The following is a 27,500-nucleotide window of genomic DNA, read 5'->3' on the forward strand; positions in this document are numbered from 1 at the left end:
TGGGCTTTCCTTTTACGTATAAAACAGTTTTCCTTTTTCCACAAAATGTTGCGCCTTGGCGCGCCGAGTCGCGGAAAATCAAAACAAACTCTCGCGAAAATGCTGAGTGACTGAGTGGCCCGTTTGTTTGTGACAGCTGAGCTTCGTGAGTGGTTGGTGAGCGAATTGCGCGAACAAAAAAAGTACAGAACTTCACTCACCACTCAATTCTCTCGCATCTCCCTTACCTTTTGTGGATGCGCCCCGAAGGATGGATGCTTTTTGCACGGGGAGAGTAGCACTTTAATGGCGTCACGTGTGATTCACTAAAACTGGTGGGAACGTTTAGGTTGGTGGTTGGTCATTCAAAAGAACATCACTTCACTGATACACGGGGGGAGGGGATTAGCAGAAATCGATCACCAACAAAACACGGAACACACCCGGGCCCGCGAGATTATCGAAGCTGTCACGCGGTGAGGGCACTCAATGAGTTTTCTCACCGCGATGCCACGTGTAGGGTGGTGCAAAAGTTACGGTAGAAGATAGCTACACTCGAATGGCCGACTCTGTAACTGAACAGGTGATAATCAAGTTCTAGTCATTTGTTCTTTAGTTAAAAGATTCAATTGTTTTCAACGGTAACTGAGTAGAAATGTATTAAAAATTGCTTGCCATCACATCTTTTCCGCCCGCCACATCACCGTCTAGAATGTTTTGCAAAACAGCTACTTCCGTGCTCAAAATGTATTTAAAAATCAAATTTCATTTGGCCCCCGTCTTCTCCGTCATCAGTTCGGACAAAGCATGTGCAGGCTGTGGTTGTTTTTCATGCACAGCTGGAAACGGGTCACCGTTATCAGTTAGCAACCATTATGCTGCCATGATCTCCTCGCACCACTATTGTTCTAAGCACACACAAAAACTCGTCTGCTGCAGATCAAATCGTGGCCATTATCAGCGCTTGGTACTATATGTGCGATGGCTCGATCGATTCGTGGGTGACCTTTGGTGGCAAACGAACACAAACCGTGCGCACGACCGGCGCAGCCTCATGGTTGCCTGTTTTTCCTCACGTATGATGGCCACCGTTATTTTGGCAATATTTCGAAGAAAGCCTTGGACAGTTATACCAGTAGTGACCGGTTATGGGCCGTACATACTCGACGGTGATTGAATAGCCCCAGTATCAGCGTATTACGCTTTTTATGGACGACATTTGTTTTGCCGGAAAGTTGAAGCCGAGGTTATCGCTTATTTCTGTACAGGCATTGCGTGAAGGGATCGAACTCCAAGGGATGCGGGATCGAAGCCTGTAAACCTGCGATGTGTAAGCCGTATGAACGACCTCCGGCAGCCAGTGTTTGTATTAGGAAAGGGCAGCCAGATAGTGGCTACGTACATTGAATGACATGGGGTTATAGTAAATAATTAATACTATTGTATGGCATCAGCGTCTGTACTTGAATGTTTATGTGTCGTCTGTAATTAACACAACTTCAAAGGATAATGGGGAAATTCGTCATTAAACAAACCCTTGTATTCACCAAAACGGCAGATCCACAGCCTATACAATGAAGTGATGCTGGCTTACCACCATAGAAATGTTCTCGAAAATGTTACGTCTACCAACGATGCGGCAGCCTAGAAGAGTAAACATGACTCTACAACAACCATCAGCCCGCTCGTGGTTGATAAGACCACGAGTACAATGCGATGCGATGGACGATGCAGGAACCTTCGTACAGTCTATAGACAGAGAGTCCGGGCATCTGTAGCCCTCGATAACCTCGGGATGGAATACGTGCGGGATCGTCGAAGTGATAACCGCGCACACACTAGCGAGATGGTGAGTATGTGTGTTTGTTCGGTGCGCGATCCTCATAAAAGCTGCCCCGGACCATGTTCAGGTTTCCAGTCGTTGTTGCTCTATCGATCGTTACGACCGAAGTGATTGATTGTTGGATTCCGGATACCCTGCAGGAAACATCATCCATACTGCGGTTATTGTGCTTGCTGGTGTTCTCAATGGAAGTGATTATGTTGGTGTAGCCCCATACCAAAGCTCCTTACAGTTATTCAAAAGATCCAAACGACACGTGGACACTATCTGTGATTACTACCAAAAAACCATTCGATCTTGTTTCGATCGCGAAACTGTCGCCCGTGATTGTATTCCCGTGTGAAAACACGTAAATTAAGGACTAGGACTTACGGTACCTGGCACCTGGCGGTGCTTACTGCTTACTAAAGGCACCCGGGAATTGAATGGTGCATGTGCAACTGATTGGTAGTGCGAGCTTGATCCGTTGTTCCAGTTCACCCAATTTGGCGAACTTGCTATTCAACGTCTGTGAAGGTACGAATGCGACACCGGCGCAAACATTCTGAAACCCAATAGCCCACGATGGTTCACGCTGGGAGCCGCGATTGCGTTATCTGTCCTGCTACACTTCCTGCTTCATTGCTTTCCTTCACTGCTTGTAGATTGCGGCAAAATGGCGTGCCTACCACAGTCAGCCTTCGCCGTGCACAAGATCCGCCAAGCAGGGCAGCACGAAAAGGATCTCACCGTCGCTCGCCTAGGCGGGGACAAGCAAAGTCCGAGATACTTAAACAAGAGTAGTAAGTTTCCATAGCACATGACGGTGGCGTTGGCTGTACGCCGACGTCGGGGCGTCGAGCGTCCGGTATCAGGGTCGAGCGAGGTTATCACTAATCGTTCGCTGTTCCTCGTTCTCTTCTCCCGCCAACCCCACCCCTCAGCTCTCGACCTGACGCCGGTCAAATATAATGGCAAGCTGATGAACAGCATTTGGGGCCTGTACAATCGCTATTCGCCGCACAACTTCAAGAAGAATAATGGATCCTTCGGTGGTTTCTTTGGCATGCAACAGCCGTAAGTATACGCTTACCGTAGGGATATAATGCCCTCCAGCCGTAATCTTCTCCCGATCATTCTTCCACGATCTTTCAGATTTGCTGTTGCATGCTCGCCGGTGGAGAACACCCCGGCCCCCCTACCGACTAAAGAGAACTAGGGGGTCTCTATCTAGGATGCTCCCTTTCTTAAAATTGCGATTCGTCTCGCTGTAGCCAAGGCAAAAGCAGAAAGTATAGTGCCTAGAATTTAAATGTGATCTTTTGGAATAATACATTTTATATTCTGTTTACGAAATTTACGATTTTTTTCATTCAAATTGTCCACAAAGTTATCTTTCTGTTGGCCCCATTCAACGCTTCGGTCACTCTTGGACGAACAATCAGTTGACTCTTTCAGATCCAGTTGAGTTTACCGAAGGATTAGCACACTATAATTCACATCTAAATAATTGTAAAACAATGAAGAGAATTCGTTAAATATATACAACCAGTTTACTGCAATAAATGATGAAAGTTTCATAACAGTTTAAATCTCAAATAGAAAGACATTTATTTCGAAATGAGTTCCTGTTCAGTGATCCTAGATGTTCGATGATCCTGAGCTTATCGCGGGTCGTACGTTTATGCAGCTATTCAGTAAGAATGTAATATTGCCCAAAAATCCTCTTGTGCTCAAAACTGTTGCATTTAATTGATTTAACCGTTTCTATCACGAACCATTCAAACCTCTGCTTCTAACGGATCATCTACTATTCATGTCCATGTGATTCTTATTGATTAATTATTGTTGCATTTAATTGTGGTTTTTTTTTTCAAAACTAATAACTACGCTGAGATGAAAAGGTTCGCTAATCGAGTGAGAATGTATGGGAATCTTGTCTATAGTCGCGGGTGGACTGAAGTACTTAAAATTATCATCACCCACAACAGAGACAGAAGAGAAGAGAGCGAGGGAGCGCAGCGAGAGAAAAGCAGAAAACGAGAGTGAGTGATAAGTGGCTTGCTCTTGGGGGTGGGTGTGGGTGCTGCGCGAATGCACAAGCGTGCAGGAGCGAGAACAGCACCTACCGTACGCGAGAACGGCCGGGAGATAGTAGGAAAATTCTGAGCAGGAAAATGCAGGCAACTTTTCACGGGACTCAAATCGGGGGTGGCCGCAGAGCTGCGAGAAAAGCGAGAGCAGTTTCGATCTGGTTGTGGGTGAGCAAACACGCAGCGAGGCCAAACACTGGGTGTTTCACTGGTGCATTCAGCACAGCACAGCGCAGCAGTTCAGTTCAGCTCGGTAGTGGAAGAGGAATTGTCATTTGCTAAAATAGCGAACCCGAAAGGTCATCTTAATCGAGTCAAAGAAAGAAAGCCAACCGAAGGGGCAAGGGGCTGCTGAAAATTCAAGGGCGAACCAACTAACACGCCAGCGTGGGTGTGCTTGTGAGTGTGTGCGTCGCGTGTTTGTCTGTGTACGTTTGTGGTGACACCGTGTGTGCGGGTCCGCCTGGTTGGTCGTCGTTCGGAGTGGCAAATCAATCGGGGCAAAGCATTAATTGAAATGGATATCGGTGGAGCGTACGGTGGTGGTAAAGCGGGTGGTGCCTTCGATCCAATTGCGTTCGTGCAGCGACCGATCGTCATTTTGCGCGCCGTTTGCTGGGTTAGTAAATCCTCTGGGTGTTCCCGCGTGCATTTCAAACCGGGATTGTGCTCCATCGTGCACACATTTGGTTTGACCATTTTCTTATCTAGGTGATTTAATGATGCTGGACATCGCATCAAAGAACTTCGAAGTAATATAGAGTTATCAACAGGAGCGTAACGCGAAATAAAAAGACCAATCTTTCCTATTTGCATTGACGACCTTCCATCGGGATAGGACGAAAATCGATTTTCCTTTGAGTGCTCCGTCCATTTTCTCTCTCTCCCCCTTAAACACTCACTCTCGGATTCTCACGCTCTCGCGTTTATGGTGCTTCTCTTCCTTCACGGAGGAGGGAGCGACAACCGTGGAAGGATACTTCCTGGATATCCTTCCTGTTGGTACGAATTCCGTGATATATGCTGATGAGCAAAATTTTATTGGAAATTTTATCGTATTTAAACCCGAATGGCTAACAGGAACTGCTGCTGTGGAGCTGGCGATTGGACAGAATGATAAGTGGTCCACTTTGGAATGCAGAAATTACGCCACTGGACGTGCAGTGGATGCACAAAGTACAAGGATATGTTCCCTTTGTTTTGAAATTTTACGCCATTCTCAGAATTGATGATAAAATAGATTTACTCGCACATAGTTGGCCAATATAAACATACTTTCAAATAAGGGGAGGATGTCTACGCTTCAGCTTATGCTTCAGCTTAATGGTCAATGTTTACATAACAGCGAGCAAATGGCCAGGACTCTAATGATAGTGCATGTAAATAAAACTTAAACTCATATCACTACGATAATATATTCAGTTTCAACTGTTGTCGCACTTCAGAATTATCTTAGTACAGCAAGTCGTAACCCTCCGTGTGACCATACGACGAAGCTCTGCAAAGCCACTCTGTGTGCCACTCTGTGACATAATAATGTGAACTGAAATGGTGACGCCAGGGTTAAATAGTAGTAGCTCCGGAGTGGAAAGAAAAGACGGAAGGAATGCGCGGATTCACGGTGGAAAACCCTCAATGGCGAGCATTTGTTGGAAAGGCATTTCGAGTTCCTTTGCCTATTGCCATTTCATTCTGTCGAGCTATTTGCTTTGCCGTTCGGTTCGCGTACACTATTTCATGGCCTGGTGCGCGGCTGTCTAATACTACCAATTCGACCGTACGGTGATGATGGCGATCCAACACCACTGTGGGCGATGGGATGCGTAAGCGTTCCTATTTACTAGCTCTATATTCTGCCACCCAACATCATCTCGCCATCGACTCGTGATGGCGCCCAGCGTATGAAGAGCGTTTTATTGATTCCATTCCATTGTGACTGGTGCATGAAGTAATAGGAAGGTCGCGGAGGCTCACCCAAGTGCTACTCGTAAATACGGATTGGTGCATAACGGAGCATGGGTTGCGTTATTGCTTGAGAATAGAGAGTTTATTCTGTAGTTCTTGACCCTTCCAATTTACCATTTATGGTGCTCCATTATTGACATCAGACTGTAAGACGAACGTCACTTAAGGAGTTGACTGAAAGGGACACTAGCACCTCACCTCATTTCACATGTTGTAAACTGAAGGCATTAAGTTATAATGCCCCAAATGAGCATTATTATTCATTTGATTATGATTTAAGGCTTTCAGCCGCTATGCGTTGCATCTGAAGAAGAAACTTTCCATCGAAAACGATAATCTAGTTTAGAGAACGTGTCCGTCCGCCAGCTGAACGTGATGAAGTGAAGGGCCTCTTTTGTGTCCGAAATATTGATTGACTAGAGCGCCACCGGTCCAGCGGTTTGGTTTGAAACGAAAGGATGCTTGAGAGCGTTTCTAGCATTTGAGAAGTGCTTCTCACCTGATGGCCAGCTGAAGGTTTTTGAGGGTCTAGGGACACCCTTCACCCACGGGTGGCCTGTAACTGGATGCTAACGAAGAAACCCATCGGTGAAGCCGAGCCGGGGCTGGGGTGCCGTTCCTTCATTATACTGCAGCACCATCTTCCATGATATTCCCTTTTGTTCCCTTCTTCCCTTCTCACCCACCACAGCTGTTTGCGATCATCGTGTTCGGGTGCATATCATCGGAGGGCTGGCGGGAGGAGTCGAATGGCAAGGAGTACTGCATAATTAATCGCGATGGCAATGCCTGTAACTATGCGGTCGGTATCGGGGTGATCGCCTTCCTCGCCTCGATGGGCTTCATCGCCGGCGAGTATCTGTTCGAGCAGATGTCCTCGGTGAAGACGAGAAAGCACTACGTGCTGGCCGATCTGGGTTTCTCCGGTAAGTTTGCCGGAAGCCGAACGCCTGAGGCCACCAACGGCCTCACCGTCCATTACTTAAAAACCTATTAACTTTTATTGAATCTCTCTGGCGCTCTGGCAGCATTCTGGTCGTTCCTGTTCTTCATCGGCTTCTGCTATCTCACCAATCAGTGGGGCAAGGCGGATGATCCACCGAACGGGGAGGGTGTGAACAATGTGCAGGCTTCCATCGTGTTCTCGTTCTTCTCGATTTTCACCTGGGCCGGCTGTGCATACTTTGCGTTCCTGCGCTTCAAGGCGGGCGTCGATCCGTCCTTCTCGTCGACCTACGAGTCGGATCCGAGTGCCGCCCAGCAGTACTCGGCCTACCCTGCATCCAACGATAACGATCAGTTCCAGGAGGCTCCATTTTCCGGTCAACAGCAGCAGCAGCAGCAGCAACAACAGCGAGGTAGGAAGCGCCGGTGCGGTTTAGCACCGACCAGTCAGAATACTAATTAACTGCCCCTTTCTTTCAGCAGACTACTCGCAACCAACATACTAAACTGGATGCTGCGAGCGGGGCTTGAGCCGGCATGGTGATTGGTGTTATCATTTTTTTTTCTAACGAACCTGCATTCCACTTCCAGTTCAAGATCCAGCGGCACGAGCAAGTGGTAAACGGAAGGGTTTTTCACCATATACTCAAACAAGAACCAAACAAGCGCTCCATCTCCGCTCCACCGCTTGTCACGACACGAGGAAAAGAAAGGACGAGTGAAAGCGAAATGAAGCGAACCAAATAAGTAAAACGGTTAACCGAAATCTCTTGCGAAAGTGCTGTTGCTGTTGTTGTTGCAGGCAACGGATAAGAATAGGTTTTATGGAAGCGATTACCAAAACTAAAATGTACAAACCACGCATGAGTATTACCAGACACGTCGAACGCATTGCGTTAATGATTCGTATTTCAATCAGTTAGAGTTTGAAAAACCAAACCAAAGCAGAGTATTGTTTACATGAGAAAATGTGTGACTATCGGGGTTTATTTTGCGACAGGCAACAGGCATACTGAAAGGCAGAATCTAGCTTTGGTCAAAGGCCATTAGGTGCTTCAATCAAGGAAATAATAATCTCGATTTCATTTGAATCTCAGTTAGAAATGAATGCTCAACGGAAGGGTGAGTTTCTTGAGGTGCGAGCTGCTCGAGTTAGCAAATATCTCCGAGCTCCGACCATTACAAAATACCAAACATACAATCCTATATTTGCCTGAGAGACTCAAAAAAGGGAGGATACTGTTCCATAGCGTAGCTCGCTCCTTGAGGCTGCATGAATTATTATTACAAAAAAAAACAGAAGGCTTGCAAAAACGCCATGATTGGCTGTATTCGTGGCTGTACTAGTAACGTATTAATGAAGTTATTTATTTCGTTTCGTATGTACCTCACCAGTAACTAGCTGACGAGTGTAAGGAGTGTCGTAAACTGTAATTTATTTGTCTGTAGTATCATAGCTAGATTCGTTTCGATTCTATCTGCCATAGTACATCGTACGTTTTCCGTTCAACAGGGAACTAGTCGACATCGACGACAGGGATCGAGTTTCGTGCGGTTTTCGGTTTGGTAGAAAGTGTACTAGTCATATCGAGCAAATCACTTGCCCACCTCTTCATTCATTCATTCCGGGGGGAATCTAAACGGCGTACTAGGTGCTTCATGCTGACCGTTGTGTTGAAATGTACCATTCCGGGGATAGCGCCCCATTAATAGGGCGGCACGAGTAAGCAGATAAAGTATATTCATATTTGTTAGCTAAACCTGCGCCCGTTTCCCGTGAACGCACTGCTCGGGACAGCCGGTTACAATATTCTGCTTCGGACAAAACGGAAGGTGGTTAAATCTTATGAAAACACAAGTTTCATGATCAGTATAACAAGACAAGACACCCCGACATACACTGTACCGTATTGAACATAGAGATATTGTAAGCGTAGGCGATTGGCGTTCGAGATCGTGATCGTTGTACGGGCTAGCAGCACGCACGCCCGAGCCCGAGTGTTTTGTAGTGGATTTGGATTTGGATATGAGTGCGCTTCCCCTCACCAACGGGTGGGGAAACACCCGCTCGTACCCGTTTGTTAGTGCAGCCACTTTGAAACAACCTAACTCGAAGGGCGGAGAGCGTATTCTTATACTAATCAATGGCATGGAAGGGTGCGAATGGTCGAAGGATAGCAGGGCAACTTATCGCTAAACGAAATAAGCATTGATAAGAGATATTTAACGGACCGATAAACCGCAGGAGCAACTGGACTAAGGAAGGGACAAAGGAAAGTAATAAAACAACCAAACAACAGAGACGAACAAGAGACGAAAATCAACCTAAAGGAAAATAAGCGTAATAATGTGTGTTCTGTAGCTGAAATATAAAAGGAAACGTTGAAACATGGATGAAATCAAACCAAAATTATGGAAATAAATGAAAAAAAAACAAACATTTGATAGCTGGATAAAAGTCCGTTAAGACTTCAATATTTCAACCGCAGGGCCACAACCACATCATTCGATGAACGCGTGGTACGAGGTAGGAATATTTTTCTTATAGTTTGTTTTTTTTTTAAGATGAAATCTCCCTTGCCCATTACACGACCTAATTTACGATTGAGTAACGAAATAAAACCATTGCTACCATACCTTTCCCCCCCCCCCCAAAAACTAAAAGATACGCTAATTCACATCGCGCGAATAGACAAGATAGATTTCTATAGCGCCTAATAAGCAGACTCAAACCAACCAAGGCATAGGAACCGGCGGCAAAACTATAATATAATGTTATCAACTAATATGCAAACTACACGATATTCCATACACGAGCGCCCCTCCAAAAAGTCCCCGTATCGTAGCTTCCGTGGTATCAAGGATCTTGGGCCTTGATTTTGTTTTTCGGGGAGGGGCGCATAACCGTTGACAAATAAGAATCCGTTACCCAGTGGACGGTGGGGACCACCGAAGGGGGAACCATCGGGGCGCGTTCGAATTCTATTTACCTGGTGTGCATTCGTTCAGTTACTGCAAAGTGTCTAGAGCCGTGTTGTACATAGAAAGCTGTAAGGAATCGACATAATAGATAAACGAAACAAAAAGAAAAAAAAGGAAATAAGTCAAACAACAAAACAACAATCGACAACAGCAAACGAAAAAAGCCATAGTACGATTATTTGATCCCGGTTGCCCGGGAATCTGGTGACAGTTGAACTGGGAGGTAAAGCTTAAGCATATCCTCCCCCTCCTGTTGGTTTGCATTGGAATTTAGATTTTAATTTCATACGAGATGAAACTTATTTTGTGTTAAAACAATTAATTTAAATGGAACAGTATGTATACACTTTTGGTTCACTTCCTTAGAAACTCCCTAGTGCGACAGCTTTTGAAGGGCTACCTGACATGATGTAAATGCTGGCCAACCTTTAATGGCAGAGGTACTGGCAATGCTACATCATGTTGCTGAAGAGAACGTAAAGCAAAAGATGTTTCCTTTTTTGAGCAAACGCAAGGTCGATCCATCGTGTCGTTGAGATAGAACGAACTGATTGGTCTTTACTTTTCAACAACAACAAAAAACCCCTCGATGCAAAATGTAAGGTACTGTTGCAATGAATATGGATATTATGTTAATAAATAGTGACATATTTAAAAAAAAAGAAACACAAAAAACCCATCCCGTAGTACATCAATGTCTGATGAATAATTACGCCAATGATTTCGTGAAGGTATTTCACCACCCTTCAGATAAAAAAAAAACAATCGATTCCACTTCAAAAGCTCCAAATCAGATGAGTGAACCTTGAACTCTGTTAACCATTCACGGAGACCTATAACCGTACAAAACCTTTGCTCGCCAACCAACATAAACATGTATTGTTTGACTTAGCGAGACTGATTGCACCTCGACCTCGTGCCCTCTTCCCTTATGGTTTCTGTACCCTTCAACCCCCTCATCAGCATCTGCGTCTCGTCGATTTAGCGCGCCATTTTTCGCGCCCACATGTGCAAATCGTCACGCTGTCCACACTTTGCACACTTAGCACTCGCGACTCCAACCCCAGCGAGACGATGTGCGATGCACCCGCTCCGTAATCTATGCCAACAATTCCAGGAACACAGACGGCGGCGCCTCTTCGCTAAAGTGCTTATGATAATTCGAGTCACCTCCGCGGGCCTCCGTACTACAGCACGGTGGGGGGGGATTTCCGGCCATCGGCGAAAACCACCGACGAGATGGGTGAGATAGTTTCGGTGCGCAAACCGTTTAAGACAGATCCGCACCTGATTGGCGAGACGGTTCATGAGTAAACAAGCAAAAATGTTTACACAATACCCAACTCACTCACCCCAGAGTGTGTTTCTTTTCCTTTTTTAAAAGTTTTTTTCTGTTAACTTTGTCTCACTCCAAGGTACCTGCCGCGGGGGGGGGGGAGGTTTTGTTTGCTTTTTGGATACTTATGCGTCGCCGGCTGTTTATCGTCGATCAGCGGTAAAGCTATCTACGTCCGGTATTAATTCTAGAATGCCCTCCGTTGACAAAGATGTTCGAGAATCGTTTCGTTCTGTTTGCTTTCCGGGCGTTCGTGTTCACACGAGGTAATTGGAAACGATGCAGTGACTCCATTTCACGCCCTAACACTGCGCTGCAAATCGCGTTCGTTTATCGTTCACCTCCGCTCCGAGAGAACCGCTGATCAGCGCTTGTTTAGGTAAGCGGATCCGGTGTTGTCAATCGCAAACAATAGGAACTGATTTGTGAACCTCGTGCCACCGGGTTGTTGTTGTGGCCATGTGTTTGGCAGCTATCACAGGAATACGATCGAATACGAGCACTCTGGCGAGGTAATGATGATGCGAACGCCTGAAACGATTATTAACACCCAACATTGGCATCGTAGGTGGCCTTGTTTTGTCAACAACGCGGCACTGGACAATGACTAAGTACACAACAAACTGTTACAGCAAAAAAAAAAAAGAGAGACCGAAAGTAAAGTGAGGTCGATCGGCTGAAAACACACATACGCATCGCGTTCCATCACGCAATTCCGATGTTGTGCCGACGGTGGATTCACCGGAACATGGGGAAAACCCACTCGCTATGGCAACGGCAACAGCCCCGCCGGCAGCTGTTTCGCCGGGCGCACGGTTTTACCGGTTCTCGTGGCCAGCATTAACTCCACGATTGACGTATTGGTTCGCTCGCTGGCCGACCGAGGCGGCATCTCCAGCATCCCAAAAGCGCACCGCACCGCGCTTGAGTACGATTGTAGAAAGCGTCAATACCACACGCTGTGCTGCGAGCGAGCGAGCGAGCGAGCGGGATAGAGAAGAGCATGTTTATGTGGTGGTTGTCTCTGGGGTCCCGGGCCGTTCTACTTCACTGTTGACATTACTGCGACGCCGGTGACGACGACGACGACGTGACCGGGGTAGTTGATAAAGTATTTAAATAAGCCATTCCGTACCGATCGGCAAATCAGTTGCTGATCAGCCTGCGAAAGCGAAGATCACAGCTAGCAGCAGCTCGATCGTTGCATACATTTCGAGTTGGTGGAACCGGTGGCCACCGCGCGCTCTAGAGAACAGTAAAACAACAAAAAAATAAGCCAATAATTGCAGCAATAGAACGGACGGGCAACTGATGACCGGTGGTGTGTTAGTGGATGCTACAGCTGCTGCTGCTGCTGTTGCTGCTAAGTGATAGAGAGCCAATCACGCGTACACTTCCGATCGGACAAATTAAGGAACAAACGTGTGTGCGTGTCCATGAGTGTGTCTTCGTTCTACTCGGCGGATGCTAGCACGTTAGAAGAAAAGTGATACCGCACACCAGTGTTGCTGATAGCAGCAGGGACAGGAACAGGAACGGAGGGACTGTGGTTAGCCGGACCCCCGGTGCATCTCGAGGCGGCGACAGGCGAGTGTGGTTCTGATTTTGAATCTCATTAGCCAGAACTCGTTCAGACGTTGTGTGCGTCGGACGGACGAACGGGAACGTGTGGTATCGCCAGACACTAGAACACCAGCATCAGACGCACGTTGCGATCACTTCTGCCACCCTGGGGAGCAGTTTGTGAACCGTTCTGTGAAACCGAAGGTCAAGCAGGGTGGGAGCATTGGAACGACGACGCACTATTGGCAAACGATTCAGTATTCGGGCGGTGTGGGTGGTGTGACAGTAAAAAACACGAATTTATCGCGTTGTGTTCGCGGTGGCGTACTAGTGGCCATTGAAGTAGCACCGGCCAGGTGACATCGAGGATCGAGTATGAAGGTGCTCATTTTAATTGTGGCAACACTGGTTGTTGGAGGTAAGCAGCGGTGGGCAGCATAAATCATTGCCGTTATAAGTTTTATAGTCTGGTATTTCTTCGAGCATTTGTAAGTCGCTTCGTTAGCATAATACATTGAAGAAGAAGTTGAGTTGTTGGTGGTTGCTGATTTTGAAGAACTATCGAATTGTTTATTAATATTGAGCTTGAATGCAGTGTGTTGTATTAAGCTTTTATTAATTTTAACGAACTATTCTTTCAATTAAAACTAAGCTTGTGAAGGGTAATGGTTGGTAGTAATATCAAATTGTTGTTGAATAACATACCAATTATTCTAGTATTTGATATTTTCTTTCACACTCCAGTTGAACTGTGCAATAGAAAATCCTTTATAACTTGTAAACAAATGATCCAAATTTCGAATACAAATACGAGTTCCTTAAGCATGAATGCACATCATTAGAATAGTGTAAGATATACAAAAATTGAATCCTTTAATCCTAAGTTTTGTAGCTTGCTGGTACAGTGATACACCATTTGCATCCCCGCATTTCACAATAAGTAAGTTCCGTTGTCCTTGCACGATCACCGTTGCCTTGATCACCCCCGGAAATGGCAGCCATCAGGGATGTGCGTTCAATCTCTAACGCTCTAATGCTTAATCCGCATCGTACGCTGTACCATTTTTAAGGATGACGCCATCCTGCTGACGCCACCGCCACCAGATCGGTTTCAATGTCTCGCGTGCCCTATCGCGTTCCCGCTCGCTTCCCGCCGTCGATTCTTCCTTCTTCCCCGATTTTCGGCGGGGACCTCTCAAACCACTCCATTTCCCTTTCACTTTGGTCCACGCACGACGCACGCAGACACGATTTCCCCTATCAGTGCTACCTTGAACTCCTGGGGCTTCGTGTCGGGCTACGTGTCGGGCTACGGGGTCCCGGACAAGGCCTGAACACTATCGCGGCGGTGCGCGGTGCTCGGAATTGCGTTTTGTAAATGACGGCCCGCTACCGGTGCTGATTCTGATGTTTGGTGGCCACTGTCCAAAATTCGGTCTAAACGATGGATTCGGTCTAAATACCGTTCCTTACGTAAACAGCGATCGACCGATCGAGCGATTCCACGCCAGCATGTGGCGAATGTCGGAAAGCATCGCAGAAGGGCCCTCCCCTTTACGGGAGAAAAGGTTAATTCAATTCTCGGTCGAGTCGATTCAATTGATTGCTAGCGAGTGGTACGCAGGAACAACGTCCGCTCGACCGCAGATCGGACGGAATCGGAAATCGCATCGATGCAAGGGATTCGTGGATCGTAACAGTGTTGCTCGACGAGAGCAGCCTGTTCGAGTGCCCGTTGCTACTGGCTACCGTCCCCAGGCCGAGTTCGGATGCTGATAATCCCCGGGGCCCGGTTTCGGCGTTATCAGTGGTGTTCAGCCCGTGGAATAGACCAAATATTTTCTGCCAAGGCTTTTGAGTGTGTAGATAAGGAACCGTAGGAACCGATCGCTCACTCACTTTCTCCGTTCTTTGCTTCGTTTCCATCGCGTCCGTAGCGCTGTGCTCCGAGCAGTGTGTCCCGGGTACGACGTTCAAGGAGGACTGCAACACCTGCCGATGTGGCGAGAATGGGCTGAAAGCGTGTACGCGAAAGATGTGCACCTCGGTTGAGGCAGTGGTGGCGGATGAACCGTACGCCCGGAACGACAACACTACCACCACGACTAACGGCAGCAACGGCGGCAGCAGCAGCAGCACTACCGAGTCGATCACTTCCGCCGATGAGAAGGAGGAAGTGGCCGAACATACCAACGGACAGGTTTGCACACCCAACGAAATCAAGATGAAGGTAAGTAACCGGTTGCATCGAAGAAGATGAATGGTGAAATGATACGAAATGATGCTAACTGGGATAACTCGTTCTCAAACAGGATTGTAATCGTTGTCGCTGCGCCAACAACGGTATCGGTTGGTTCTGCACCAGAAAAGCGTGTCCACCGCGCGAGAAGCGATCCACAGTGGAGCACCAGCAAGAGGAATGTTCACCGGGCACCACGTTCGAGAGCGAGGATGGGTGTAGCGAGTGTATCTGCACACCCGATAGTAAGGCCGTGTGCACGGATAAACCGTGTGAGGCGCGCCCAAAGCGTGATACGAACAGTGGAGCAGGCTGTACACCGGGGACGAGCTTCAAGAGTGCCGATGGTTGCAATGATTGCTACTGTTCCGATGATGGAGTCGCTTTATGTACGCTAAAGTCCTGCGAACCAAAACCGGCCCCATACAGGCGTCGACGACGTGCGTCACCAGCGGCAGGGAAACAGGAATGTGTACCGGGCACTACCTTCAAGGATGCCGATGGATGTAACGATTGTTTCTGTTCGAATGATGGACGGGCTGCGTGTACACTAAAGGCTTGTGAGCCACATCCCCCGGCATATAGCCGTCGTCGACGTTCGTCACCAACGAAGACCGCATGTGTTCCGGGAGAAAAGAAAATGGCCGCCGACGGTTGCAATCAATGCACTTGCTCCAATGATGGACTCCATTACGCCTGTACTCGGTTGGCCTGCGGACCTGCACCAGGAGGAGAAGGAAGTGAGTCAGTGTTTTTCAAGAGGGAAGCTCCGGCACCTCCCAAGCAGGAATGTGTACCGGGGACGAACTTTAAGGCCTCCGATGGATGCAACGAATGTTTTTGCACGGATGATGGACGCGCTGCTTGCACGCTGATAGACTGTGAGCCACACCGTCGTTCTCGGCGAACATCCCCGCCTAAGCCGGAACTGGCACCGTCGCAGGAATGTGTGCCGGGCAGTACCTTCAAGGACGCCGATGGCTGCAATGATTGCTTCTGTTCGAATGATGGACGCGCTGCGTGTACACTGAAACTGTGTCAGCCAAATCCCGCTCCTTACAGTCGTCGTCGACGTGCGTCACCAACCGAAACCAAAATCGAATGTACTCCCGGAGAAAAGAAAATGGCCGCCGACGGTTGCAATCAATGCACTTGCTCCAATGATGGACTCCATTACGCCTGTACTCGGTTGGCCTGTGCGGGACAAGGAAGTGAGTCAGTGTTTTTCAAACGGGAAGCTCCATTGCTACCAACACCACAGTGCACCCCGGGAGAAACCAGAATGCACGAGGATGGGTGTAACAAATGCCGGTGTACTGCGGCCGGTGTGCTTGCCTGTACAAGGAAATGGTGCGATCATGGAAATGAAAAGAACCCCGCCACGGTTCACAAACGGGAAGCCACTACCGAATTACCACGGTCGGAACTTGCTCCCGGATCACCGGGGTTCTCTTGTACACCGCGTAGCTCGTTCAAGTATCAGTGTAACACCTGTGTCTGCAACGACGATGGCAAGCATGCCGGGTGTACCTTCAAATTCTGCATTCCCGGAGAGTACTGAGCAGCCAGGAGAAGGGGCGAGAGGCGTCTGCGCAACTGGATGGATATTCTCTCTTGCATTCATTATTTCTTTCTTTTGCTTAACCAGCTGCAGCAGCTATTTGCGTAGACGGGTACACGGCGAACATAAGGGCCCCCTTTTTTCCCAGGAGGATTAGCTCACCCACAAGTTCTAACATTAAAACGTAAACGTTTGTAAACGTTGCAAATAAACATAATTATAAGCAATACTTTGAGCACCGTGTTTTCCGTTATGGGATCAACTGGTGGGGCTCCTTTGCTTTGCACTAATGGAAATTCGAACCGAATCATTGACTACAAAATTGCTGGTTTATCGACATGCACGACGACGACGGTGCTGGATCGCGAGCGGTGGAATGATTTCCCGTGAAAAACCAAAGACCAAACGATGCTTGTAGCGGCTGTTAGGTAAGTAAGTAAGTACTTGCTACCGTGCTTGATGTAATAGTTCAGTAAATATGTTGTTCAGGAATTAATGAGAGTTTCACATTACACTCTGAGTTAACCTGGTCAACAAAAGTACCGAGAATAGTCGATTTAAATCGCACTGGGCAATCAGATCGAGACGAGATTTTTTTCCTACGTTGTTACAATTGTTTTTAGTTACTGTGCAAAGTTTGAATGGGATCCGGCACCCCGTTTATTTACAGCAGCTGGTTAAGTAAGTCGATTGTTTGAATTACCCATTTTTGTTACTTTCCTCGCGGAATGTAAGCTATAAAATTGCCGCTCACTACTGACATCGACTTACTTAACCAGCTGCTGTAAATAAACGGGGTGCCAGATCCCATGCAAACTTTGCACAGTAATCATAGACATTTGTACCAAACATATTTGTTGTATTTGTGCGAAGGAAAAAAAAATGTCTATTCCCGGTAAAACGAAACGAAATCTAAGACACATAGAAATTGCAGACGCAAAAATGTGGACGTCAAAGGGATTGAAACTTTATCATGCCAGTACAAAATAGTAAAAAGAACAGAACCGTATTTAGTATTCAAAAATTGGCATTAAATAATCAAGCAGCATGAAGAGCCCACTTGAAAGGGGTTGTTGCATATGAGAACAGTTAACCCTTCACCGGTGCTAAGCGATTAACGAGGACATCCACAAAGTAGCGCAAGCTCCATCTGAGCGGAGAGAGCAAACAGAGGAAGAATCAAAGGGAAATAACGGATTGGATGTAAATTCGGGAAAATTTCTAGCTGACGACCGGGATACGAATAAAGAGAGATTCCGGAAAAGCTGATTTGCACGCTTTATAGATGATAAACTTCATTGATATAAACTCCGGTAGGGCTTTCCAACTATTCCAACTGCTAAATACGTTATTAATTCACCTAAAATCCTAATCTATTTAGTTTGACAGAGGAAAGTTAGAAGAACTTAATAAGAAAATTGAAACCTATAATGATTGTATGACTGAATATAGTTATTTTCGTTGCATAACATTTTAGTTGGTTGATTAACATTTAAATTAAGCGAAAAATGTTGCATTGAAAAACAAAAGCATCCTCTTTCCAAAACCTTCCCTTTGTAACGTTTTGTTTTTGTAAAGCTATGGCAGATTTGACATCCAGCATTCGAAAAAGTCATCGCATTCGGGTGCCCAGCCCCAAAAACATCGTCCACTTGGGTCAGCTGACCCAACCAGACTCCACCGTGGGGAGCACGTGGGCATGTCATGTGGTAGGCGGGTGGTCTTGGTCTGCGCCGGCGTCATAGTTTGCGCGGGAAAACCGAACGACTCCAATCGGGCTTTTCACGAACAACGTGACGCGTACCGAACCGAACCGGTTGGTATCCTTTCGTGCTGATCGTAGACTCTGCCGACGAACACGATGCTAAATTGCGATCGAGCGGCTCGTCTGTTTAGTCATTTGTCAGTCCTTGGCGAACGTGGACATGGTTTAAGGGTGGTCCAATCGGCATGCGAAACGGTTGTAACCAGCTGTCGCACACGTGTATTCTCAGTCGTAAATCATTCAACAGCCAACGGTTCCGGGCTGCGCGTGTGTTTAATGTGCGGAAAATCGGTTCCTGTAGTTGCACCTCCAACAATTGCCCACTTGCGACAATTCATGTTGTGCATCTCGAGAGAGAGAGAGATGGAGAGATAGAGTGAAAGAAATCGAAAAGGAACGTCCGGTAGTGCAGACAAGTTGATTACTTCCTGTCGCAGAAGGTGTTTAAGGTCGTTGTTAACAGCCTAATCTAGCCTTAAGCTAGTGAGCAAAAACTAGTGTATCGAGCCCGACTGCTGTCGCTAAAGCGGTTCCACTTGACGAGCATTCACGCACTACTAAGCATTAAAATCCGTGTCTCTGTGAAAGGCTGTCTGGTGATTATGAAGAGCTGCAAGGAAGCTTGAAGAGAGTGAAAAGTGTTTTCGACAAGATTATAGCAATCGTACCCGCAAGAGTGTCCTAAGTAATTGTTCCTGTTGTTGCCGGGCTGTGAAAACTGTAGCACAGTTAAGGGGAATGCCGCTTCATTGTGGCTGATGGTTAAATCCGTGGTTTAGTGGTCCAGGAAGCGAGCGATAAAGCGAGAACACATCCGTTGGTGATGGTGTGAGGTTAAGCAGCATTTTCAGTGAGGTGCATACGGGACAACGGTGTGACAACGGACGGGAATTCACCAGTAAGTACTGCATCTCGCGAATCTCGTTGTGGTCGACTACAAACTCGACGAGGGGTTCCACTATCTTACAACCCCTCACCCCCCCCAAAAAACAAGCCACCGAGACCGAGGCTGTATAATTACGACATTTATCTGTACTTACGACATGGATTCCTCGACCTCCTCGGAGGGTAGGAGCGTGACTTTGGCCAACGAGCGCCTCTTGACCACGGTTGGAAGTGGGCACGCCGGAAGTGAAGTGCAGGGCACTCAAGGACCTAGGGCCGTTGGCGCGTATCGTTTCTGTTTTGAAGCTGCAGCAGTGCTTATCTTTTGATTAATGAAACCAGCTTAAGTGAATTGATTTCACTCGAGAAGAGTGGCCGGCGCTATGCTGCTTTGCATCGGGTTGCATGTTGTTTTTGGTTTTCGACTCCAGAAGGACTTTGTAAGGACGGCTTTCTTTCGGTTTTCGCAACCACGGGAGCCACGGGAACGGGGTACGACAGCGATGGATGCTTGTTGTTGCCTTCATGCCAGCCTGTCTGCCGGGGGTCTGGTGGGGCTCGGTTTTTGGCACGCAGCCATCCGCATCTCTGATGGAGGCGCCTGCAAATGACGATGCTGGGTGGCCGCACGAAAATGTTGATCAATGTTTTCGGTTTTATTGAATGCACGAGAGATTTGATTTATGAATTAACTGTTCTTTCTGTTCCGCTTCAATTCTTCTGATGAAGGTAGTCGCGGTGATTCCTTTTCCGAGCAATTTGTTAATAATGCGCATACTTATAATTGTTGAGCGAGATTATAAATATTTTAAAGATTCTACGCCTAATAGAATAGAAAACCAAACTTATAACGTTTGATTATCTGAACAAAACCATAGTGCACGTTGTTTAAGTACAGTTAAATTACTTTAAGAAAAGCACTATTATTAGCACTTGACAAAAAGTCACTTGCAACTTAAAAAAAATAAGCATTCCAGTCCCTTTCTATTGAATTTTATTCCTAATAAACACTTTAAGTGTAGAATATTGCTTGTTCGCCTCAAAATTAAGAAGAGCCTTACTGGAAACCATTGTATTTGTATTTGGCAAGTGAACGACCCTTTAATGGTTTGCGTGGTCTAAAGACGAGAATTTTAATGTGCAATATCCAGAGTTATCTAGACTACCAAGATTGTCTCTCAGTGAAAGTAGGGTGTCATGAGAATGAGAAAAGAATTATTACTGACATCATGCACCAAAAGGACTGCGAGTGCAGCCTGGTCAGATCATCACCAAAGCGAAATTATCACTGAGCATAAGTTATGTTGTCCATATGAGTGGTGTGGCAGTTAAAACACTGAGATCATTTAAAATCTGGAGAACTTGGTGGTGGAAAACAGCATTTTCAACGGTTAATGTTGCAATCGCTTGGCAACGTTTGGTTTGGAAACGTCGCAGACGAAATGTTCCCCTATCATTTGGCTACACAGCGCTTCACTGCTTATGAAAGTATCTGAAATGGATCATTGATGCGATCGTTCTATCAAAAGATGGAATAACAACATGTAAAAATGCGAGAAAGTAGCAGCAAAAGAAACACAATACTGTTTTATTAATCATACCTTTTGTTTTTTTGCAATTAGGACACAAAATGCAATTTATGTTCGAATCTAATGTTAAATAATTTTAAGTAATTGAGTTAGTATCATGTACTACTAGTTCTTAGTAAAGAATGTAATCTTTTTGTCGTTTCCAATTGTCAAAAAGTTTAATGTTATAAGAAGGAATTAATTCAGTTTCAAAACTAGCAAACATGCAACATCATTCCAGTATCTAAACACAACATAAAGTGTATAAAAACATTGTTGATGCACCACCACCTTTAATTCGATGAGATGCTCCAAAGTGAAGTGGAAATATTGCAGTACAAGTACAGCGAATGATACCATAAGCTTCTCATCCTGCCATCTCAGGAGTCAACATCATCCATCACCGATTCCGCATCGTAAGCCAAGCGCCACCTCACCCACCCATCTAATTAGCGAATCTTTTTTCCTTCATCTTTCTCCGTAAACTTTCTCATAAACTCACAGCTCACGGGATGGTGGATGATTTCGTCTAAAAGAACACCAAACGAGCTAGGACGCATGGACGGCATCCGGTTCGTCCGTCAGTGCTGACTGCCGAAACAGAATGAGTTCCATTTGGAGCTGCCGGAATTGCACTCAATTAGGATTATGCTTGTAATAATTGTAGCAAAGTTTCCTCGCTTCGTATGCCTTCACGATGCTTGAAGAGTGAGTCTTCTGGAACGAAGGCTCGAGCTGGATCGAGGGTGAACATTGGCTCCTCTGGCGCACTGACATTGCTTCTTGCTTTGCGCTCATTCGTTCCCCTTTCCCTAAACACTAGCGCCAACGGGTTCCTTCTCTTCGCCCAACGGGACGGAAGTTATGCACTTATCCTTCGTTAAATGCTTTCGGACCAGCTTGGCCCACGGCCGACCAGCATCACCAGTCTGTCGTCGGGCCAAACCAACATCCTCTCATCATCATAAAAAGTCGAGCAGGATCGGGCTCGTTTGCTTGCCATCGTAATTATAATCACTTCGATTGCCTCTCAATCTTGACGCGGCAACGATACTGGAACCCCTTTTTGGGCGCAGGGATGCAGAGAGGGTTCACGTGGAGGTGGACGTTTAACGAAGCTCCGAAAGGGGGAGGTCTTCAGGTAAAAGCCCTGATCCTTTCGGAACCCTACGGGCCCATTAAGGGACCAACTCAGCAGTTGGTCAGGTTTCGTCAACAAAAAGATGGAGACCACCACTCTCTTGCTCTCTTTCTCTCTCTCTAGGGCAAAGAAGTGAAATAAGTAAAACATCAAATCAACGAGCTCTCGAGACGAGGGTGGATGAAAAGTTAGGCTTTATTATCTTTACTACTTTCCGATGCGAACCGGGAAGATGGTTGATTTTCGTTTCGTGCGCCACCTTCCCGGGGCCCTCAGTTTCCTCCCAAGGAGATTCCCGTCTACTTGGTGCACCTGCAAGAAGTTCAGCTTACAGGGAGGTGCCGGTCGTCGCACGGATCAACGCGGGCGAGTAAACTGAAACTCTCGGTCTCTCGGCCCTGGGCTGGCCCGGAGAGTTCTGCTGGAAGCCGCGTGAAGTGGCTCGCGTGATGAAGCGAAAGTCGGCGGACAAAAAAAAAAAAAAGTCAAAACTCTTGCTTAAGTCAGCGACTCCACGCCACGGCATCGTCATCGCCATCGCCGAGACGAGTTGGTATAATGATGTTTGCCCCCCGGGAGCGAAGAAGGCGAAAAAAAGAAGGAAAAACGATCGTTGGGCTATTTTGTTTCAGTTATCTCCGCAAGATATGAGTGTTGCGGCAAATACTTTTCTGCCTGTCCTCCCCGCTCTGCTCTAGTCCGAAAAAAGCTCATATGCTCCTCGGATCCATCCGAGACAAGCAGAAGTGAAGCATTTTAGCGAAACTTCCGGAGCATCTCACTCGCGGGGATCGCATCGTGCGCGGTGGAAAGCAAATACTTGGTCCGCGGTTTGGTTAACCTTTTGCGGGGCGGTATTGTGTTTGCTTTTGCCTGTGATGCGGTGCGGATCGAAGGTACCGGCGAAAGGGGGCGGAGTTTCGAGGGTTTCTCGGCTCAAAGTATGTTGTTTGTTACTTAACCAATTTATAATTAATGCCGGAGTGAACGCTACACTTAACTAGCCAGTTGCGTTGGTTTCTTTATCCGCGTCGGTGAAAGCAAATACGGTTTTGACGAGAATGCAAACAATATAAAGCATATTGAAGTCTATTGTCTATACTTTTCCATTTTTTTTAAAACTTGATTGATTTAATTTCTTTGAGAAGCGGATTGTGAGAGCTTTTTCAATTTGTTTATACATTTTTATGTCATCTGGAACAATTTTTCAGGGATAGGTAACAAATGTTGATGCTTCATCACACGTATAATGTACGTTCTATAGTCGCACCCACAGTTTTCGCGTATTTTTTAAATCCGTTTTATTAAACCCACTTCTGGTTTTTGGGCATTTTTAAGTCGAAAAAAATTAATACCGTTCAGTCCATTGGAAGTTTTGTGATTTTCGTCGCTTTTTCGATGATCTGCGATTTATGGATTGTTTTTTAATTTTCCGTGTGGTTTTATGTTATCGAAAAAAGGCTTCAAGACAAATATTGGAAAATATTGACATATTTTTTACTGTATGTTTGAGTTGTTTTAGGAAGCATTGGTCGTGGAACAACAAGATCAATTAAAACAAAAAGAAGGATTTTTAAAGTGACCAAAGTTTTGCCGCGGGTTTTTCCACTTTTTTCCCTCGCGAAGAATACACAAACACAAACGAAATTTTCAAATGGCAACGCCACAAACGATTTAAGTATAATGAGGAAAACATCTTGTGAACCCGTTACCAACTATGTTAAAAATCGACATAAATTCAATCATACATTTTCAATAATAAAACAAAACTACTACTACTACTACTAATACTCAAAGGGACCAAAAAGAGGATCACCAAAGGCCGCAAAAAAACAATTATTACGATCAGGCACAAAGAAAAAGTAGTAAAACTGAGGTTATATAACTATACTATAACTAAATCGCAACAGAAAATCAATCCTTGGTCTCCCACGTTCCCACGTTTCTGTTTTTATCTTTTTCCAGTCTAAGTGTCTCTTTGTCAAGTGTTGACCCAATGTAAAGTCTTTCCTTTCTTACTTCTGTTTGTTTATTCTGATTACTCTGTCGAACAAGCGCTTTAACAAGTTTCTTATCACCGCAGATGCTTTGTACAAACGGTACTCATTAATGTCCTGCAAGCACCCTTGACCAGCCAGCTAGCCTCTACTGCCAAGGTGCTCCACAAATCCACACAGCACAACAAACGCCGCCAGCCATTCTTTACACGTTTAAAGAGACCTTGCCGGTGCGGCTAAGACGCCAGTCAGTAATTATGGGTGCGGGCATCCTAATTAATTAACAGAAGCACTTACCCCGTTTGTGATTGCGGCACACCTTCAGCAGAAGCCACAAATGAGTCGTTTGGAGTGGTCATTGAAATTGAATAAATGTCACATTCCCTACAGTCTGCTGCAGTACCACAGGAGCAGCACCACCAGCAACTACAGTCACTAAGACGTAAAGGCGAGTTTCATGTCCTGTCCGCTCTCATTCGCTCAACTGTAACTTGGTCCCCGGGTAGGAGGCATCCAGAGATGTTCCTGGCTGGTTTCAAGATAGTGCCAGCAATCTGACCATGGCTTGGCTTTAAAACCCATCCAAGACCATGCCGCCGAGCCAGAGCCACGCCACGACTACGAGGTCATCATTGGGTGTAGGGAGGGAAGGGTGTAGCGAGGCGGGGATAAAATTACTCCACTCGAGAGAAAGGCTATCACCCCTCCGCTCCCAGCCATCCAGCCTCTCTCTCTCTCACTCTGTGTCTCTCTCTGTGTGATGCGGCCACACCACGCCATGACGCCCGAGACTAAATCTGTCTCCGGGCGTCCGGGTCCTCTGGCGCTCTGCCCTCTCACGCCGGTAAACGGTAAACGACATGAAAGATGCTTCGCCCCATTCCGCACCATTCCGAGTCCCGGGGCCTTATCGCATTACGTTCGAATCTCGGCGTAATCCAGCGATTTCCTCCGCGCTTCGTGCAGTTCCGGTGTGTCCTCTGTGCTGCAGTGGCTGGCCTGGCCGTGCCAGTGTCACGCTACTCCGGCTCTAGCTGGCTAGCTGCTTTGCTGTCTTTTGCTTCTGCTTTTTCTCGCTGTCGTTGTCGTGTTTCGCTTCCGTTTCTTCTGCCCTTTCCTCATTTCTGTAGCGCGCCACTGCTGCTGGTATGTAAAAGTTCGAATCCCAAGCGGTCGCTACACGACGACGACGGCGACGAGCGTCACTGAATCCGGACCGATTCCAAGAGTGCTGGAAGAGCTGGGTGAAGAAAGAAATCGGCCATCGAGGTGTAGCAGCTGGAAAATTGCAGCGATTGCAAGTGTGCGCTGGGTCGTGGTTTTGGCTTTTCTCGCGCTGTTCCTTTCCGTTTTCCTGCTGCTGCTGCTGCTACTGCTTCTCGATGCAACGAAACTCAAGAATGCAACCAAGGGATCCAAGGGTAGAAACCGGCAAAGAGACACGCAACCAAAAGCCTCAAGATAAGATATGTACCGCTGGTCTGTGTGGCGAACAGTCTTGCGCGGTTCATACGCCAGTTGTTTTCATCTACTCTTAGCTCTCCCATACCGGGCTGGCAGCGTCACAGGCCTCGTCGGCTGTCTAATTTACAGGATGTTGCCAAAATGTCTACAATCTTTTTTTTGTTTGGCTGCTACTCGGCAGCGTCTGGTCGATTCGCTCACCAATAGGCCAGCGGCACGAGCAGCACCACGTTCCACGAGACGCTTGGCCACTCGCTTTTGGGGTGACGTGACACACTAACCGATCGAGAAGCCCCCCCGCCGGGGGAAAAAGGTTTGGAGCGAGTGTGTGAAGCATCCGCTTTTCTTCCAGCTCAATGTTGTTTGTTGTTGGTTTCCCTTTCCCCCCCGCCCCGTTCCTCCTTCCGTTACAACCGGAACGGAGAGTGCCATTTTTCTGCCCATGACACTCGGAGTCGACTTGACTCTCGACCCGGGTCCGGTCAAGCCGGCGCGCGCGCCGCACACAAGCAGAGCGCCCCATTCCACCCAGCCATTGTGTGATTACAGACGTATCCTCGGCGCTTTGCAGACTTTGCATTCGATGGACGTTACGGGGGAAAGGACAACTCGACGACGGCGACGATTGGCGTTTCCTGGCAGCCGGCTAGTATTGAAAATACAGAACGGAAAAAGGAAGAAAAGGAAAGGTGAAGCTTTTTGTCTATTGTTGCCCCGGGCTGTTTATTGTTTTTCGTTACAGCCAGCCTTGGCATCCAATACGCCGGACGCGGCTTGGCGGTTGACGCGTTTGCTGCCGCTGCTGCTGGCCATTTCCTTTCTGGTGGCCCCAATGTTCTACGCCGTTAGCTTTGATCTTCTGTTTTTCTTCTACAACTGTCATGACGGACGAACGCCGGGTTTGAAACAGAACGATGGCACGCCAGTTGGTGAGAAGCTTAAACGTGGTTCTTAAACGGGATTACCAGCCAAGTTCCGTTCCGTTCGGTTCATTTTGTTCTTTTGTTGTCAAGTGGGAATTTGTTGAATGTTTGTGCTTTTATTGGTCAACTTTTTAGCATGCTTACTTTCTGATCAGCTTACTGATCAGCTTTGAGGGGAAAGATTATGCTTTCATAAATTTGGAAGTTTCCGGATTTCACAATTATGTTGATGATCTTATTGGATTTTTGCGTGCCTGTCATGACTTCTGCAAAATTGCTTTAATATGAGAGAAAAGTTATGTAATAATCATTACAATGCTTTTACGAGTGGTTAAGTGAAGTTTAAGAAATGATTTGATTATAATTCCACAATCTACAAAGCTGTAACCTTTTAAACACCGTTCAACTTTAAGAAAAGTTTTGTATGTATGAGCACGTCAGATATGAAATAATGAGTTGAAATAGTAGCGGTGCATGGTGCCAAGGTGAAAGCTCTAATCCTCGTATGGCACCATTCCAAAGCTGTACCCCAGTCGAATGTGTGTGATTAATGGTTGTTTTTGTTGTGGTTATTGTTTTAAATGCTTGCGGCTTCGTTGTGGATTTGAATCCCTGCCAATCCAGATGCCTTCTAGGAATGTTTAATGGAAGGTTTATAGATTGCATGTCGTTCTAACAAATTTATATTTCTCAAAGTTGCCTTGATAAACTTCCATTAAATTGTCTAACTTCAAATAACGTAAATGATTCTACTTACAAAGATTCTCAACATAGATACTACTCCAGTTAGCGCAGACCACATGGTACCACACTACGGCGAATGAATTAAAGCAAGTGACAGGCAAGAGTGCCGGGGTTACACTTCTGGGTTCAATCTCGCGATAACCTCCTGCTTCAACCGAACAATAGGGCAAAAGATTGTTTCTTTCGCGAGATCCTTCCCCTGCGGTACGAGAGGCTGATGGAGAGGTTCTGTTCCGGCATTCCTCTGATGATGCGCACGGTGCGCGCGCGTAAATCAAGTTTGAAGTTTCCCGCCACTCGTGGCCACCGGAAATGCCGGGACCTGGCGGGCCCAGGAAAAAGGGGAGGCAGCGAATAAGCAGGCTTTGCAGATCGTAACCAATGCTGCGGTACGGCACGTTTCGATGAGTTTTTAGTTTGGTTGGCTCGGGCTGATTTATGGCTCGGGCAGAATCGTGCCCGCTGAGGCGCGTGCCAACTGCCGTGAAAGCATCGGTGCTCCTCCCGTGGACATACTACTCAAGGTAA

At 46.6% G+C, this 27,500-nt stretch overlaps 6 protein-coding genes across 7 annotated transcripts in view; 4 read left to right on the plus strand and 2 right to left on the minus strand.

Annotated features, from left to right (window-relative positions):
• LOC126574125 (sentrin-specific protease 8) overlaps window positions 1–82 on the minus strand; it is a 1,046-nt gene extending 964 nt beyond the window's left edge. Inside the window, exon 1 of the mRNA XM_050234116.1 lies at window positions 1–82. This exon is cut by the window's left edge and continues 964 nt beyond it. The gene's annotated coding sequence lies outside the window, so the exon portion shown is untranslated.
• LOC126574110 (cytochrome b5 reductase 4) overlaps window positions 1–419 on the minus strand; it is a 42,636-nt gene extending 42,217 nt beyond the window's left edge. Inside the window, exon 1 of the mRNA XM_050234097.1 lies at window positions 228–419. The gene's annotated coding sequence lies outside the window, so the exon portion shown is untranslated. The remainder of the gene's footprint in view (window positions 1–227) is intronic.
• A 1,486-nt stretch (window positions 420–1,905) lies between these two features.
• Window positions 1,906–3,387, plus strand: LOC126574126 (uncharacterized). Its single transcript, XM_050234117.1, has 4 exons — window positions 1,906–2,338; window positions 2,467–2,604; window positions 2,746–2,878; window positions 2,957–3,387. Exons 1-4 carry the CDS (start codon window positions 2,248–2,250, stop codon window positions 3,018–3,020), a joined length of 426 nt encoding a protein of 141 aa, XP_050090074.1. The 5' UTR covers window positions 1,906–2,247; the 3' UTR covers window positions 3,021–3,387.
• Window positions 3,388–4,056: 669 nt separating this feature from the next.
• LOC126574124 (synaptogyrin) lies at window positions 4,057–9,457 on the plus strand. Of its 2 annotated transcripts, none has more exons than XM_050234114.1 (4): window positions 4,057–4,513; window positions 6,551–6,785; window positions 6,888–7,217; window positions 7,285–9,457. In XM_050234114.1, the coding sequence occupies exons 1-4, from the start codon at window positions 4,412–4,414 to the stop codon at window positions 7,308–7,310; spliced, it is 693 nt and encodes a 230-aa protein (XP_050090071.1). In that variant the 5' UTR covers window positions 4,057–4,411; the 3' UTR covers window positions 7,311–9,457. The 2 variants fall into 2 exon arrangements, with proteins under 2 accessions (XP_050090071.1, XP_050090072.1); XM_050234115.1 differs by having other exon boundaries at window positions 7,288–9,457.
• A 2,803-nt stretch (window positions 9,458–12,260) lies between these two features.
• LOC126574116 (kielin/chordin-like protein) lies at window positions 12,261–16,714 on the plus strand. Its single transcript, XM_050234104.1, has 3 exons — window positions 12,261–13,103; window positions 14,623–14,915; window positions 14,998–16,714. The coding sequence occupies exons 1-3, from the start codon at window positions 13,061–13,063 to the stop codon at window positions 16,483–16,485; spliced, it is 1,824 nt and encodes a 607-aa protein (XP_050090061.1). The 5' UTR covers window positions 12,261–13,060; the 3' UTR covers window positions 16,486–16,714.
• Window positions 16,715–19,129: 2,415 nt separating this feature from the next.
• Window positions 19,130–27,500, plus strand: part of LOC126574117 (5-hydroxytryptamine receptor 1A) — a 63,303-nt gene continuing 54,932 nt past the window's right edge. Inside the window, exon 1 of the mRNA XM_050234105.1 lies at window positions 19,130–19,148. The gene's annotated coding sequence lies outside the window, so the exon portion shown is untranslated. The remainder of the gene's footprint in view (window positions 19,149–27,500) is intronic.

This window comes from Anopheles aquasalis, chromosome 3 (assembly GCF_943734665.1).
Source record: "Anopheles aquasalis chromosome 3, idAnoAquaMG_Q_19, whole genome shotgun sequence".
NCBI lineage: Eukaryota > Metazoa > Arthropoda > Insecta > Diptera > Culicidae > Anopheles > Anopheles aquasalis.

Excerpts from the sequence above, each read along its gene's own strand:
- LOC126574116 (XM_050234104.1), top strand. The coding sequence starts at position 13,061 with ATGAAGGTGCTCATTTTAATTGTGGCAACACTGGTTGTTGGAG. Across the intron at positions 13,104-14,622 it reads GGCAACACTGGTTGTTGGAG|CGCTGTGCTCCGAGCAGTGT; the intron begins GTAAGCAGCGGT and ends TCGCGTCCGTAG. Across the intron at positions 14,916-14,997 it reads CCAACGAAATCAAGATGAAG|GATTGTAATCGTTGTCGCTG; the intron begins GTAAGTAACCGG and ends GTTCTCAAACAG.
- LOC126574124 (XM_050234114.1), top strand. The coding sequence starts at position 4,412 with ATGGATATCGGTGGAGCGTACGGTGGTGGTAAAGCGGGTGGTGCCTTC. Across the intron at positions 4,514-6,550 it reads TTTTGCGCGCCGTTTGCTGG|CTGTTTGCGATCATCGTGTT; the intron begins GTTAGTAAATCC and ends CACCCACCACAG. Across the intron at positions 7,218-7,284 it reads GCAGCAGCAACAACAGCGAG|CAGACTACTCGCAACCAACA; the intron begins GTAGGAAGCGCC and ends CCTTTCTTTCAG.
- LOC126574126 (XM_050234117.1), top strand. The coding sequence starts at position 2,248 with ATGGTGCATGTGCAACTGATTGGTAGTGCGAGCTTGATCCGTTGTTCC. Across the intron at positions 2,339-2,466 it reads GCTATTCAACGTCTGTGAAG|ATTGCGGCAAAATGGCGTGC; the intron begins GTACGAATGCGA and ends CACTGCTTGTAG. Across the intron at positions 2,879-2,956 it reads TTCTTTGGCATGCAACAGCC|ATTTGCTGTTGCATGCTCGC; the intron begins GTAAGTATACGC and ends ACGATCTTTCAG.